The sequence below is a fragment of the Columba livia genome, chromosome 2 (genome assembly GCF_036013475.1).
Source record: "Columba livia isolate bColLiv1 breed racing homer chromosome 2, bColLiv1.pat.W.v2, whole genome shotgun sequence".
Taxonomy (NCBI): domain Eukaryota; kingdom Metazoa; phylum Chordata; class Aves; order Columbiformes; family Columbidae; genus Columba; species Columba livia.
In genome coordinates, this window is record NC_088603.1 from 107,157,060 (window position 1) to 107,172,939 (window position 15,880).

A 15,880-nucleotide genomic window follows, 5' to 3' on the forward strand; every position below is an offset into this window, starting at 1 on the left:
TGCAGCTGAGGTGCAGAGGATCCCTGCAGTTTTTGAGCAGCATGATGCTTGGCTGACAGCAAACCCCAGGGAGCCTGGTACTGGGACCTGCTCCTCACACAGCACAGACTAACGTGCATTTTTCTTCAGCCTCCTCTGAAAACCAACAGCCCATTTTATATGACAGGAGTTACACCCAGGAGTGGTTTTTTTAACCTGAGGATGGCATTTATTTAAGATAGCACCGCAGTGTACATAGACGCTTCACAGAGTCCTGCCCTTCACAGCTTACAATCTAGGATGATGCAAGAACAGGTGTTACCCACTGCTCCACCTGAAGATTTAAATGAAAAGTGTCACAACAAGGAATGTCACTGGTCATCTTAGTGCTACTTTATTACATCATCACATACATCAATGCCTGATACGTGCTATACATCAGTTCCCGATACATGCTAAGTGGTGCAGTTCAGTGCCTTCACTTCCATTGGGCAAGTCTTCCAAGAATACTGCAACTCTTGCTAGGATTGCCCATTTTCCCAACAAATACAACCCTTTTCCCATTGTACCTGCTGACCTGGTGGGGAAAAATAAGTAAGTAGTACAGGGGAGCATGGAAGACTCACACTGGCACTGGGGCAAATCAGAAAAAAAAAGGATAGGCTACACAAAACCAATGACCCACATGACCGTTTGATCATACTGCTGTAAGTTAACACCTTTTGTTGCTAACATGAGCCTGTTCTGCACTAGCATGAAAAATAAACACCAACCAGAAACCTGAGCTTACCTCCTCAAGTCAGGTACCATCAACATCTTAAAATCTGACAGGGCTGAGAGCTCACGTGCCCAGTTTGCCAAACTCTGGGAGCCGGCACTGCCAGCTTCCCTCTCTGTTTTCCCCCTCAGTCAGAAACCAGCTCCCCCCAGCTTCACCAGTCCACAGCAGGCGTGTGCGATGCAGCTGTTGTTACTGGGCAAGGTGAGCAGCCACACATCTAAGCAGCCTGGAGCCCTGATACGCTGGCAATCAATTCTTAAAACCAAACCCTGCACGCACCCCCCCTACTCCCTTTCCCTCAAACTGCAGCCTAATGGCTGAGAAACACTAAACTGCAAGCCTCAGTGGACTGAACAACAGCAGCAAACAACCTCCCTCCATCAACACACCAAACTCGACTTTCTATTTTCAACTCTGCAGAATTCTTATTGAAAACGGAACTTGCTACCCATTGATCAGCATGGTTACAAGTGCTGAGCTTGCTTCTGCTTGGTCAACATCCTGCCAAGTTAATGCCTATAGACTTAACACCATTTCTGCTTTATAAATTTTTTTCTCCTACGTACCTGGCTGTTTCTGCACCAGCCCAAAAAGCTGCCTCTTGCAAACAGCCCAGCACTTTCTCTCACACGTGGCTGTCTGCCCTTGACAGAGATCTCATACACTGCATGTGACGTAAAACTGACTTCAGAAACATTTTTGAGCCATTTCCAGTAAATAAAGAAAAGATGGGGGGTGTTCCCTAGGGAAGGACTGGGGTACAAGACCAAGATAAGCAATTTCAAACACGGGCTGGGGATTTTTGCCCAAAAGGTCAACTCGACTGTAACACTGACAGAACTGGAGTGGGAAATGGAGTGCTTCAAAACCAGTGTCATGCATAGCAGGGCTGAACATACAGATACAGATCCCATGGAGAAGACTCACATGGTCAAAGGAGAAGAAAGGTGGGAGCCCCATGTGCAAATCAGATGAGCAGAAAGCAGAAGAGTGAAAAGTGTCCAGGAAAGCTTACGGGAAATTAAGAATCTGTTGATCTGCAAAACACCGGAGCCTACCTGCTCCCAGTGTGACCACGGCCTGCAAGGAAGGTCCTTTGTACGCACTGGCGAGATGAGCAACCACGGGAAGATCGATCAACCCAGATGTGCCGGAGTGTCAGCTACCCCAAAGACAAGGTGAGAAACAGCAGCACTGTCCAGCAGCAGAGAGAGGCAGCTGGGTAACAGAACCAGCCTCTGGAATTTCTTCCTTTTAAAACAAAAAGAATTACTCTTTTTCTTAGCCGAAGCCTCCCCACTGCCATCTAGTCTAGAGAACAGCAGAAGAGGACAAAGCACAAGCAGGCAAGGTGCTGATCCATGGCACATGGAGCATCAAAGAGACTGGCAAACAAAGTATCTAGCTCTCTGCTTCCTAAGCAGCATGAAACATGGAGAGCGAGCGGCCCAAAACCTACAGCAGGGAATGAAACTGAAAGGAGATACTGCAACACAAGCAGGTAAGGATTTGTTTCTGGAAGAAGGAAACAAAGTGCACAGAAAGTAATCCAGAAAACTGATGCATAGCTGGTACAGGCCCTAGGCTATGGCAGAGGAGTTCAGCCCTGGACAGAATGTAGGAGCCTCTGCTGACTCTTCTGGGACACCAGCTAGTGCTGGAAGGTGCTACACACAAGACAACACTAAGCAATGATTTCAAATCTGATGCAAAAAGTACCTTTAGACAATTCTTTTTTCAAAACGAAGCAATACATGAGCCTCTCCAAAGACATTTCTACCCTGCTTGACAGCTATGCTTTCATCATCTCCAGGAGGCATGTATGGAAACGCTGTAGCACAGGTTTCCACACGCACACACACTTACTCATCTCGTCCTTTCCTTTGCAGAGCTCTGCCGTAGCTGCACTCCCCTTCCCAGCAGGAGCTGGAACATCATCTGCATTCTTTATCCAGGAAGCAGCATCACTCCTCTGAGAAGCACAACTGACCCACATCAAAGCTACCCAGCGTATCTTCTGGAGAGGAGCTGCCATCAGACTTTAAGCTCTAAGTTTCTGTTCCAAAACAAGAAAGGCCTTAGGTCCATATAAAAAGAGCAATGTAATTATTAGCCACTCATTTAATTGCTTTTGACTAATATATATACATCTTTTTAAATTAAGTTTATTCATTAGGATCATGTCATTTACTGATAGTTACACCCAAATTAATGCTCACTTTCAAACTAACCAGAATAAAAATGCTGAAATTTCCCTTAAGCTATAGACACTTTAAAATTACCAGATCAAAACAGTGACCAAGATTTTATTCTTCTAGTTTTCTAGAAGTGACTCATGCTCTTTAACAGCTTCCTAAACACAAGCTTGCCACTCGCACAAGTAAACATCCTTACATTTATTTCACTTTGTGTGCACACCCAAAAATAAGTTAAAATGCCCTAATAAAGAGCTGTCTAAGAAACATGTACTACACCTGGACCAAATATGAAAATGTTGCGAACATCAGACAAGGCTAAGATTATTACCAATATATAATTCTGCATGTTTCATAGGAAACAATTTCTGCAGTTACTGGAGTATTTTTTCTAGATAATGAGAAGCACTTAAAATGATCCTAAAACCGTTTTCTACCGATGTGGAAAAGTGTTGATAAAATTCAGTTACACTGGTAGTCAGCAGTTAGTAGAAAGCACTCAAAAAGGTGAGTCCATTTGTTTTCCTTGTACTCTTGTTTTCTCCACTCAGGGCATGAGAAGTTCATGGAACTGTACCCTTTGGATTTCAAATTTCCCGCTTTTTTCAACTCTTCTGGTTATTGCGTCAGTCTCTCCCTCAGTTGAGACTTGATGTGAAGAGCAAGGACCAGCCTAACAGCACAGTCTCTTCATTCAAGCAGCCTACAAATACATTTCTTAGAGATAAATAAGAGAAGTATTTTCCAGCACCTTCCAGGAATCACTACTCCTCTCCTCGTAGGGAGGGGAGGAACTAGGGCAAGTTAATAATATGAAAATAAATTATTAATATACCCTTCTCCCCACACACATACACAAAATTAGGCTATTAACATCAATAGAAACTTTCTCTTTGTTTAGATAGAAACATTTAAGAGGTAAAAACATCTGTGTGTCATGTACAGGTAGCACATTTAAACACCATAAGAAAAATTAGTACCACACAAGTTTTATCTTTTCAGGCTCATCCTCTAGATAGATTTCTAATTCTACAGTATCATGTTCTGACTCAGATAGTTCCCTTTAAATTATTATAAAACACTATCAGATTACAAAACGGACAAATTTCAGTGCTCTAGTACCTATCAATCAGCCCTTCACAGAGCAAACAATCACATGGAAAATTCTTAATACCACACATGCGTTCTTTTCAAGTTTTGAGTACGAAAAAATGAGATGGTGTAAATATAACATACTCTCTCCTTTTGTTATAAAAGGCACATCTAGGCAGTTTTAAATGTGCTGTTTTGTTTCCAGTGTTAAAAATGAATTGTTTAAATGAAAAGAGCGTCTGCAGGAGGTCAATTTAATCTTCAGTAGGCAACAGGAGCTGCTGCAGAGATGGTAGATGAGGTTACTTTTCCGCTGATGCGAATATTCGTATAAATATATAAAATCTATGCAGATCAGCCTTGGAAAGGAGATCTTCAATGCAGTCTGCAGCATAAAACTTTTCTGCCAGTTACTTGGTATTTTTGGTTTTACTTTTCTGTTGAAGCTGCTGCCATGGCTGGTTTCATGCCCTCACGTGTTGACTTCAGCTCCTCCAATTCTGCGTTTAGTTTGCTGATCACCCACTCCAGGGCATCCCGACCCTGCCAGGAAAATAACTGGAATTTAGAATCAGAACAGATACACCACCACTGTTCATGTTTCTATAGTTTTTTCCTCTGTCAGACATGAAACTTGTTTCAAAATTAATTCCGTGTCCTGCATGGTTTGATAGCAAATTAAATCAGTGATTTGTTAGCATCTTCTTACTGAAACTTCACTGCCAAGTCATTTGCTTAACCCATAAGCAAGAAGTAAATGCCATATCGGTGTGAGCTCCCAGCAGCACATCTAGGCAAAAAGCCTAATCCAATAGTTAGGTTCCCTTGTGTAAGCATATTGCTGGTTTTATATTTGCTGCTCACAACACCTGAAGAACACCGAGGCATTTATGGCAAAGTCTACATACTGTTCTCAGATTCATTAGCCGAGTTACACAGGTACAGCTATTGAGAAGATCCAGGATAAAGAAAGATAGTCTTCCAAGTGCTCTTTGAAGTAGCAACAAATTGATTTGATCTCTAGCGAGAGTTCAGAGGGGGATTCACAGCGAGTTCTGTATTCATGCACAGCAACTTTTCAGCACATAAAACAGGCTTAATTGAGAGACTATAGTCATACATTTTATATCAAGGTATGGTCTTTCTCTTTCAGGTCTCAGAACACGAATGCCTCACAGCTAGGCACTGACAGCCAATAATTCAGTAAGAACCGGGGATTCCAATAAAATAAGCATGTCAAAACCCTGCTGCAGCAGCTGCTCCCCGATGACCATAAGATGAGCAAGCAGCCACACAATAAAGCCAAGACCATAAAGAGAAGCACTTTAACTAAACAAAAGTGCAAGATTTTAGAGCTGCCACACAATCTCAGAATCACAGCTTTTGCCAAAACCAGCAGATGGGATCAGAGCAGGAAAACACCTGGCCTTTCTTCACATAGAGAGAAGCCAAGAGATATTCACCTCTATTACCCCACTAAGAATAAGAAATACAAACACCGGAGACCAGTAACTGGGAGCCACGTGGCTCTGGCCATGTCTAGAGGGGTTCTGGAGATAAAGGGTCTGAGCCCCAAAAAGTCCTGTCTTCAAGAGAGTGTCAGTGTTCGAGTCCTCTGCAGAGGCTGAGGAAGAGAGGGAGAACAGCCAGACACACACAGAGCTGTTCTGAACTCCGATGTACTATTTTTGTTGCATGCATTATAGGTGATAGAGTGAAAAAAAACCAAACAAAACCAAACAAACAAAACAAGAAAAAAAACAAAACCCAAACAAACAAACAAAAGCTCTTGAAGAGTCCAGAACCTGCTGTTGTCTTGTTATGTCCTATTATGAATCACTAAGCATGAACAAGAATCTCTATAAACAGCTTTGAAAATCTCAAAATGTAACAAAAAAGTCAAACCAAAACCTATACATATTCTTGAAGAATTGGTTCTGGAGTTTAGGAACACTACTCTGGAACAATATTAAAAGCCCAGTTCTAGACTGCACAGTGTAACCTCTCAAAAGAAATTAAGTTTTACTACAAATAAAGCACACTTATCCCAAGATCGTCACTAAGTTCGGTCAAGGGCTGGCTGCTTCTCTTCCAGTTTTTCATATTTACAGGGACTCACACCATAAATACTAATGCAGCGTCTGCACCGACTGACAGTCCTTACACAGAGAAAAGCCATCCACATATCGCAACAAAGCATTCAAGCCTTGGCCAGAGCTCAGAAAGAGAGGATTCAGCCCTACTCAGAATTACCTCAAGAACTAGTATCTTTAAGTTAACTTAGTTCAAGATATGCCTTTTAAAAAATAATGACAATATTCAAGAAAGCATGATCTAAACTGTCCAATTTAAGTATGGGCTGCTGAAAAAAGCCCTTAGAGGAGCATGATTTAACTTCTGTGTTCCTTCCATTTGAGCACCAAATCAGCCACGCTTCAGCACGTGATAGCTTCCATCATCTCTACATCCTCTGCAAGACCTGGGAACACCAGCAAAGCACAGCTAAAAGAACCCAGATGGGAGTAGGCTACTGCATAGCAACAAGTTGTAACAAGCCATGAATTAATGGAGTAGAGTGCTCTGCAAGGAACAAAGTGGGGGGAGAGAGGGGGGATCATCTTTCAGTAAGCATGCATTTGGATATTTAAAAGTCAGGTTAAAATGTCCTCTCTTCAGTGACACAGGCACAGAGAACTGAGTAAAGACAGGAACACCTTAGATGTTGTATTTGTCTAATTGCACAATGAAGACTTGTCAGAAAGTCAAACACCTTTGACCTAGAAAATGCTCAGCAGGAAACTGCTGAGATTCTTTCCAGGTCCTGACTACAAAACAAGCAGGTCATAGTGTTTTAGTTGATGTATTTGTTGATAAGATAGATAACAAAGAAAAAAAAAATCCATGACATTCAACTGGAGCACCAAGATATTTCCTTCAGCTTTTGAGACTACACAGGTCTGCACATTTCCTTAGACCTGCATACACTATGTGCTATACTTTGCAGCTAAGAAGAAACTCGTGATATCGGCAAGGAAGGTTTCAGCAATATTCTGCACAGGAAATTAAGTTATAAAATCTTAATCAGATGCAAAGCCTCCAAGTACTGTAGGACTACCCAGTTACCAAAAAATAATCTGACAGAGGATTGGTCTATAAAGTTTCATATTGTACAGATTCTGTAGTAAGTCATTAAGCAAGCACATTCATAACCAAGCATGCATATTATATTAGTTTTTATTGCATATGTTAACAGTACGACATGTTTGACAGACCAAATGCTGCATAGGAAGACTTGTTGGTAGAGCTTAAGTGACTGGTAAGTGCTGAGCCTTTGTAGTTGATGTTTTCCAGAAAAACAGCCATAAAAGCTTAGTGAAATGAGAATGTAGAAACAAACTCATGGCATACACTGATCTCAAAGTAAGCACTGTTAAAAACCTGTACAATCTTAACCAGGAGAAGCAGCATAATGATTTTTTTTTTCTTTTTTAAAAGAATCTTACTAGTTGAAGCATAAGCCAATACAGGAATGACAGAGGCTACACTGACTAGTGGAAGGAAAACAATCTGCACAGAGGTATCACAGAGGCAAGTACACACTGTTCTCTCAACCTTTAAGTCAGATTTTTTCATAGGTACGTCACTTAAGGGACACATCACTACTGAAATGAATATAACTACAAGAGCAACAAAAACCACAAACAGTCTGGCATTCTGACAGCTTCAAGCTTTGTACAGATTCCCACAGAAGTTCACAGGAGGGCAACAATATTCCTCAGGCATAAGAAAAGCAAATACAATTTCACTATGCAAAAGATTACCCCTGTTAGGTAATCTGTTTCAATAAATCAGTTTTATATCCTAAGAATACAATTCTCTTTCATTTTTATAATGCCAATTCTAGCCACTAACCAATTTATTAATTTCTTTCGGGTACCAGTTTTACATACTGAAATGACAGAAACTAGGAGCAGATGGAACACTTGGTGGAGGGACTCATCCACATGCCTAGTTATCCGCAGTCATTGTTCCACTTTCAAACCATAAGAAATACTGCGTGGCACAAGACATGGCTGCAGCAAGTTGATTGTGCAACGACATAAGCACAGGTTAACTGACGCAGTCCAGATCTGACCTACTCCCACTCTCTGCAACTGCAGTGTAATGAACATGTTTGCCATTCCTGTTTGCAATGTATATAAAACATACATGCAGGTTAATTTATGAAATTCACATGACAACAATCCATGCACATATTTGCTAGGAAGCTGAAATGCTGTACCAAGAAGAAGAATGCTGGCATTACCACTAGTTAGTACAAACTGTAGATGTGAAGAACTGCTAGCTTAGAGCGCTTTCAGAATTTTGAATTATCCACTCAATAGCATCCCACCCCTGGAGCAACACAAAAAAGATTTACAACACATGGCAAATGATTTTCCCATTGTTATTAAAAGTAATAATGTGTCATCTGCCACCTTTGCCTCAGAGCGAAATCTCAATACTTCCTACTTCTTCAGAACAACAACACATTTTTCAGCGACTTCAATGAAGGAGGGGTGCTAAGAGCACAGAAGCACAGCACAGCATGCAAGAACAACTCGTAACAGCAGAGTAGATTACTGGCTAGCAAACAAAGGGCTGGTAACAGCAAATACAAATTCCTGCCAAGCTCAAAACCTCTGAAGAGACTCTTCAGTGAAACACACAGGTCAAGAAGGTCTTTTTGATTTGCAAGAAGCTTGTGAGCCAGTGCATTCCTTGAAAATGGCAGAAGAACAATCTTTAAAAGAAATAGAGTTCCCACACAGGCAACACCTGAAGAGGCACCAAGAAATATTTACACGCTTCCTCCAAGCTCAATAGAGACATGCAAATGTGACACACACCACAAGAGGAACTCAGCTGGCACTTTTAAGTGTGCCCAGTTGATCTGGTCATTCCAACTAGCTGGTGCTTTGCTACCTCTGAGTCAGACTGAAGTTTGGTTGTGAGTCAGATTTGGACTTCTCTTTCAAGAATTTGTACCCCACATAGACTTTTCAATGGAAAATGGATCAGAATAGAATTGTAATTTAACTGAAATACATCCTATTTATGACTTTCAAACAAACACAGGGTGCACTCAGCTAAAGTTACTCTTTAGTTTCTAGAAATTACCTATCACTCCTTCCCCATCTCCTGATTTTAGCCTGTTTTCCTCTCATTTTTGGAGAAGTGCACAGAGGGGAGGAAAAGGAGGCCTCCTCTTCTCTGACCTAGTTGGTCAATATTCCCTCTCAAGTTGGCTTACACTGCCTTGGTCAAGCACCATCTCTCACAAGGACCAAGGCCTGGCCAAAACACAAGCTCTCTGGCATAGCAGGAGTTACCTGGGCCAGACTCCCACAGCGCTGAACGTCTCCAGCAGCACAGAGCACAAACTCAAATTGCCGGGGCACTCACCCTGCTGTTTGGCAGTGATGCCTGTGCTTCTCCAGCAACTCCATTTCTCTCCCACCTTCTCTGAAGAAGCATAGGACAAAGTGCGCAAGAAAAAGCACTCCCATAGCTCTGCCTGTGCTCAAGTGCAGCTCCATGGCTGCAAGCCAAGTAGGAAAAGCAAGCACAAGACAGAGGAGTCGGTGTAGTGTTACCTACAAAAGTCAGCATAGTTTCACCTCTTCAAAGATCGTGCCTCTGCTTACACTACATTACTTTCAGCCAAAGGCAAGGAGCAGCTCAATAATGGACAGGGAACTGGAACAACTGACAAAGCAGCACAGAAAATACGCTAGCATTGACTGCTAAATCTGAAAAGGAAGCTATATTCACTACTAGCATGACCTCCTGGAAATAGGAGGATAGTGTTTAAAAAGGTGCTTTGGAAAAAAACAAAAACAACAAAACAAAACAAAAATCAACTAATAATTAACAATGTTTCTGCTACACATAACTGCAGCATCCACAGAGCAGTTTGTTTGTTCTGCTGTGCAATTCTAGCTGAAAAACAAAGATGAAGTAGTGAAACCTTTTCATACTTTGGGAAATTATATTCTACTTGCTGAGGTCCAAAAAAAAAGAAAAAATCAGTTTAAACTCCATGCACAATGTTTAGAGAAATTAAATACAGTATTCAGCACATGTGACTGACAGTTACTGTTTCAACAAAAAGAAAGGTGGTAGGGAGAAAGAGAGAAAACAGAATAAAGATGTACCTTTCTGGCATTAGAAGATATCGTGTTTGCCATTAAGCTTTCCAGATAACTGCTCAAGCTAATGCCTTTAACAGTAATAATTGCTTCTTGAGTTAGCACAGTTCTAGAAGAGAGCAAAGAAAAATTAATACCTAAACTGAATTGGACTAACATAATGTCTCCTATACACAAAGAAACACACAAATATCCTTACTTACTTTTCAGGGTTTTCAGGATGAGGTGTATAAACCAATCTCTCATCAACAGACACCAAGTTTGTGAGAGTAATCTTAAAAAGACAAAAAAAAAAAAGCTGAAATCTTCACTTCCCACCTTTCGTTTTTTTGTCACCAAAAGCACTACTCAAGAGTAGAACACTCAATTTAGTGTCCGAGGCAAAGCAGTGTACACAGAATATAAACTCAAACCACATTCAATAAAAAGACCTATAAAGGGTGATGCGTCTTCTCATATCCTAGATCTAATTATATCAAAGTTTCTATTCACGGTACAAAGCACAGCTTTCCATTAATTTTCCCTGATTTATGGCATGTGATTCAGAGAGGCTCTCCAAGACCAAGACCACCATAACACTATTTGGACTATACAGAAAATTAATACTCAGGAAAGACAATGCCTCTGTACAGAGGTAGGGCTCTCCTACAGACAACTTCACTTTAAATCTGACAGTTACAAGTTCCCAGGATACCAAAATACAGCATAATACTTCATTTATATTTCGAGAAAAAAAAGGCATTTCACATGAAAACTTCTGTTGTGTAATGTAGAATAAGCTATTAATTTCGAAGTCAAACTATTTTACACGCATCCTAAGAAATAATTGTACATTAAAAACAGAATCACAAATGTTTGATTCCTAAGTATTTAAGTTTCCTATTTGTGGAAAGACAGAGGGAAAAATAACTAAGACGTGGACATTGCTGCCTCCTGATCAAAGATACAAACACATGTCTAATCTAAATATTAAAGAGTAAAACATCTAATCTCCAGAACTAACTACCAGAAACTTCTTTAGCTACCACTCACATTCGTTGAGCAAAGCTCCATCTTTTTTTCCACTGGATCCACCACAGAATGTTCTGCAACGTAAGTCAGGGTTCTACTTGTTCCTAAAATCTAAAAGTGAAGAAACAAAAGAAATTACAAATTTTAAAAATTAAGTACTATAATTTAAAAAAAAAAAAAAAGGAGAAACGCATAAATGTCAAGTTCTTAGTGACCCCAGATAAATACAAAGTAATTAATGAATACCACAACACTCTGATCAGTGGGAAGACTACATCCTGGTAGGTTGTATCAGCCATATAGCATGACACAGACCAGACTGGAAGGCATGTGTAGACATACACACACTATAAGCATATTAAAGCCTACAACATATTCTCACTTCTAAGTACACTAATTGCAGCTTATGTGATATTTGTGGATGATATTTCCTATAAATTAAGCTTTTACTTTGAATTCAGCTCCAATTCAGATGATGACATCAAACTGCATCACACCCTTAGTAAACCATTAAGCCTGTAAGAGCGTACCGCCTTTACGATACTCGGCAATCCCCACTCTGTGCTGAGGAGACGGTGACTGTGCAACCTCCCCTGGTTATCAAGGCTTCTGTCGAGGACATCTACTCCTACCACACTGGGATTCATTGGGTTGGGGTACTTTCTCATAGCAGCTTTGATCACTGTATCCCAGGGGTGTCTGTAAAAAGAAGAGGACACAATATTTGCAACTCTTTTGTATCTAATTGCAAGTATTCAGACAATACTACAGGGTGTTTCAAAGAGATGGGCACAATTTGAAATCACCACATCTTTGAAATTGGGTCCATCTTTCTGAAACACCCTGTAAATCAGGGATCTAGTTTGTGTAATACGGCACATGCTGTAACTTCATAGCTTCCAAAAGTCCCTGCAGGATACAATGATGCTTGGAAAGGCAATAAGACAGTATCAACACACAAACAGAAAAAGAAAATATTCCTTTCTCCAGAGTGAAGAAAGGAATTATTAACCCAAGACTAACAGAAATGAGGGCAATGGGCAACAGTCACGAATTGTTGCAAGTGACATTCCAATTAGCTGTGCAAAAACCCCACAATAACAGGGTAGCTGTCCACAAAGATCGTTGAGATTCATTTCAGAAATCAACCGGAAAAGCAACCTGACCTAACATTTAAGTTAATCCTGCTTTAAGAAGGCAGCTGGACTTGATGACCTGTAGAAGTCCACATAAATTCTTCTATAATTCTAAGCACAGCAAATAAACTAAAGAAGAAATGATTAGCTTTTGTTTCTTCCTATAGCAAAAAAGCGAAGTGTAAGTCAATTCAACCAAAAAAAAATCAGGAAGTTCAAAATAAAGAAACGGATTTCCAGAAACCGTATCAGCTCACTGTTGATATGATAGGTGCAGTCTGTACCTGTGCTACCTGTCCTTCCAGAAATTTGTTAGCATGAATTACATTTATGGATACTTTTCTCAATACAGAACTGTTTTTATGAGACAAGTTTTGATACTCTCAAACTCCAGAGATCAGAGCAGACCCACTCCTGGAGGCCAGGCTGTTCACATGGTTCATGTTGTGGGGCTTCATATTTCTTCTTCTGAAAGAGGGGGCTAGAGAAATCATGGACTTGATCCAATATTGAACTTCTGTCCCTAAGCAATGATTTCTATATTCAGCATACCTGACAGATCTCGAATGAAAAGTTTATAATCTTGAAAGGTACTTTTAAAAATTCAGCTATTGATATCTAACTTAAGAAGCCTTGGTGTGCCAACTTGTATGGAAGAGTTGCACTTAGGGCCCTAAATGGATTTGATTTCTAAGAATCCTACTTTTATTCTTAAAATAGACCAGTACAGAAGAGAATCAACAGTACACCACCACAAGAACAAACAGAAGCTTGGAAAAGGAAGTTATTTTTCCAACAAGAAGACAAAGAAAAGGTCTTTCAGCTTTATTAGTGTAAGCAGGAAAAACAGAGCCCTCAATTCCTACATCAGAAGGGGAACTGGAGAACTATTCCTTGTTATCTGCAGTAACTATACACCATCATCAACAGAAGACTGAAAAACAAATTGAAAACCATCAAATTTCTGTTAAGTGTCTTTGAGGGATTTTAAGGGTTAGAGATCTGATAAGCTACAACAGCATTTTATAAATCCCTGAACTATGTTTTATTAACCCCTGTAGATAGTTCAGTTTAGTTGCTTTGAACAATCTACACCTGAACACATTACACCATAGTATGGGGGTGTTCCAATACATACCTTGATGAGAAAATGCCAAATAAAAATCAATTTTGTGTTTTCCAGGTGACACGTATTCATCTCAAACTCAGAAGTTATGTCATACACAAGCAGCCTTTACTAGCTTCTGCTTGCCATTTCATACTAGAAGCTACCGTTTACTTATAGCAGAGTAATGTTAAAGCTGAATACCTAATACCTATGTCAGTTGTGTTAATGAAATTAAAGAAGTTTAAAACTGCATATCTGCGATATTTTGTAAATATTTTAAGAACTGTCACCCCGATGCTCTTCAGGTTTCAGGATTTTCAAGAGACCTGTAGCAGGTGAGTTATCTGTGGCATTTTAAGAGTTGCACTGGAACTCCTGTGTCCTCCACACCAGGTGCCCAGTGCAGGTCGTTATAAACCTGTTGATACTTTTGCCTGTTGTTCCCTTGTTACACAACGGTGGAACTGGATGACCAGAACAATGTGCAAAATGCAGGAAATGCAAGAAGGGACTAATGGTCAGAAAACTTACTCAGCTATCACATATGTTGTCTGTGAGAGTATCTGACGGCTAAGGTAACACACCTACTCTGTGCATACCTCTTGGAATGTATCATCAAGTACGTCAGTAGTTTGGGATTGCTTGTTTTTTTTAGTGTGTGAAAGTTATTTTTCCTTAAATACCCACATCTCATCAAGCGATTACGCAGCCGGGCCACCTCCACCACAGCCCCGTTGGAATTGTATTTCCCGCCGAAAGCGGCAGGAGATGGGAGAGATCCCCGCACGGGGTCCGAGCGCGCAGGAAACACCCGAAGACGCTGCAGACTCCGCAGCGGTGGGAGCGCTGACGCACCGCCGGGCCCGGCCCCAGCCCACCCCTCAGCGCCGCCAGAAGCCGGTGCCCCCTCCCTGCCCCCGCCTGCCGGGCGAGCCTTCGTGCCGGCACAGCCGCTCGGGAGCCACCGCCGCTGCCAGCTCCCTCCTCTGACCGCGCCCGCCGAATTTCCCATTTCCGCCCTGGCAGTGCCCGGCTTCCCCCGCACGGCCCGGCCCGGTGAGGCGCCGGAGCGGCGGCCCGCCCGCGCGGCCGGGGGAAGGAAGGAGCGGCGCCGCCGTTCAGCGCCCGGGGGCCCCGCCGCCCCTCAGCCCTGCCCCCCGCGCCCCTCACCCGAACACATGCTCCGAGCTCCAGATCTTCATGGCCGCTTTCCGTCTCTCCTCGGGGCCGGCGGGATGGCAGGCGGGCAGCAGCACCCGAGCTCGGCGGTGCCTGACAGCCGCAAGCAGGTCGGCGAGCGAGAGCAGCGGCGGGGGCGGAGCTCCGGGTGCCGGCACTGGCCGTGCCCGGGCGGCTTGCGTCATGCACTGCCGTCACCGCCTGGTACCGCCCGGCCCTGGAGAAGCGGCATCGCGCATGCGCACACGGCGCCGCCGTTGCGTTGGCGTTTTGCTTTCAACGTGCTAACGGTTGTGGGTGTAACACGCAGCCAGGTGTAGTGTGTGCATTGCGGCGCCTAGGAGTGAAATGATCACAGAGTCATAGAATCATTGTTGCTAGAAGAAACCCTCAAGATCACCGCGTCCCACCATAACCTAACTCTGGCACTAAATTATGTCCCCAAGAACCTTGTCTATGTGTCTTTTAAACACCGCCAGGGATGGTGACTCAATCTCCCCTGGGCAGCCTGTTCCAATGCCTGACAATGCTTTCCATGAAGAAATTTTTTCCTAATACCCAATCTGAACTGGCACAACTTGAGGCCATTTCTTCTCGTCTTATTAATTTGCTACTCGGGAGACCAACCCCCTCCATGCTACAACCTCCTTTCAGGCAGTTGCAGACAGCGATAGGGTCTCCCCTCAGCCTCCTTTTCTCCAGGCTAAACAGCCCCAGCTCCCTCAGCCGCTCCTCATCAGACTTGTGCTCCAGACCCCTCACCAGCTTCGTTGCCCTTCTCTGCACTCTCTCCAGCACCTCCATGTCTTTCCTGTAGTGAGGGGCCCAAAACTGAACGGAGCATTTGAGGTGTGGCCTCAGCAGTGCCCTGGTCCTGCTGGCCACACTATTCCTGACGCGTGCAAAACGCTGCTGCCAAACGCCTTAATTCACAAAGTAATTTTATAGTGAACGTCTCGATATAAAACGCACTACATATGGAAAAAAAAAATAAAGGGAGACAAGGTTTCTTATTTTCCACCAGGCTTTGTTGAACGTTCCCGCAGGATAAAACGGCAACGCCATGGGAGACCCGTCCCCCCCAGCACCGGCGAGGAGGGGAGCTCGGTCACCGACGCCCTCCCGCAGCCCCATAACCTGCTCCATCCGCCGAAGCAGGAAATCCCGTCCTTCTTGGCGGCCTCGGCCGGGCCCCGCCGCACCACCCA

At 42.7% G+C, this 15,880-nt stretch overlaps 1 protein-coding gene across 3 annotated transcripts; it reads right to left on the bottom strand.

The window, feature by feature from the left end:
- Window positions 1–350: 350 nt before the first annotated feature.
- PRELID3A (PRELI domain containing 3A) lies at window positions 351–14,975 on the bottom strand. Of its 3 annotated transcripts, none has more exons than XR_010470428.1 (7): window positions 14,664–14,975; window positions 11,780–11,948; window positions 11,271–11,360; window positions 10,442–10,512; window positions 10,245–10,347; window positions 8,330–8,442; window positions 4,445–4,590 (listed from the first exon to the last, which is right to left on the bottom strand). XR_010470428.1 is itself a non-coding variant. In XM_065053102.1 (7 exons), exons 1-6 carry the CDS (start codon window positions 14,855–14,857, stop codon window positions 8,389–8,391), a joined length of 681 nt encoding a protein of 226 aa, XP_064909174.1. In that variant the 5' UTR covers window positions 14,858–14,975; the 3' UTR covers window positions 4,445–4,590; window positions 8,354–8,388. The 3 variants fall into 3 exon arrangements, 2 of the variants coding, with proteins under 2 accessions (XP_064909173.1, XP_064909174.1); XM_065053102.1 differs by having other exon boundaries at window positions 8,354–8,442; XM_065053101.1 differs by lacking the exon at window positions 8,330–8,442 and having other exon boundaries at window positions 351–4,590; window positions 14,664–14,968.
- Window positions 14,976–15,880: the final 905 nt, after the last annotated feature.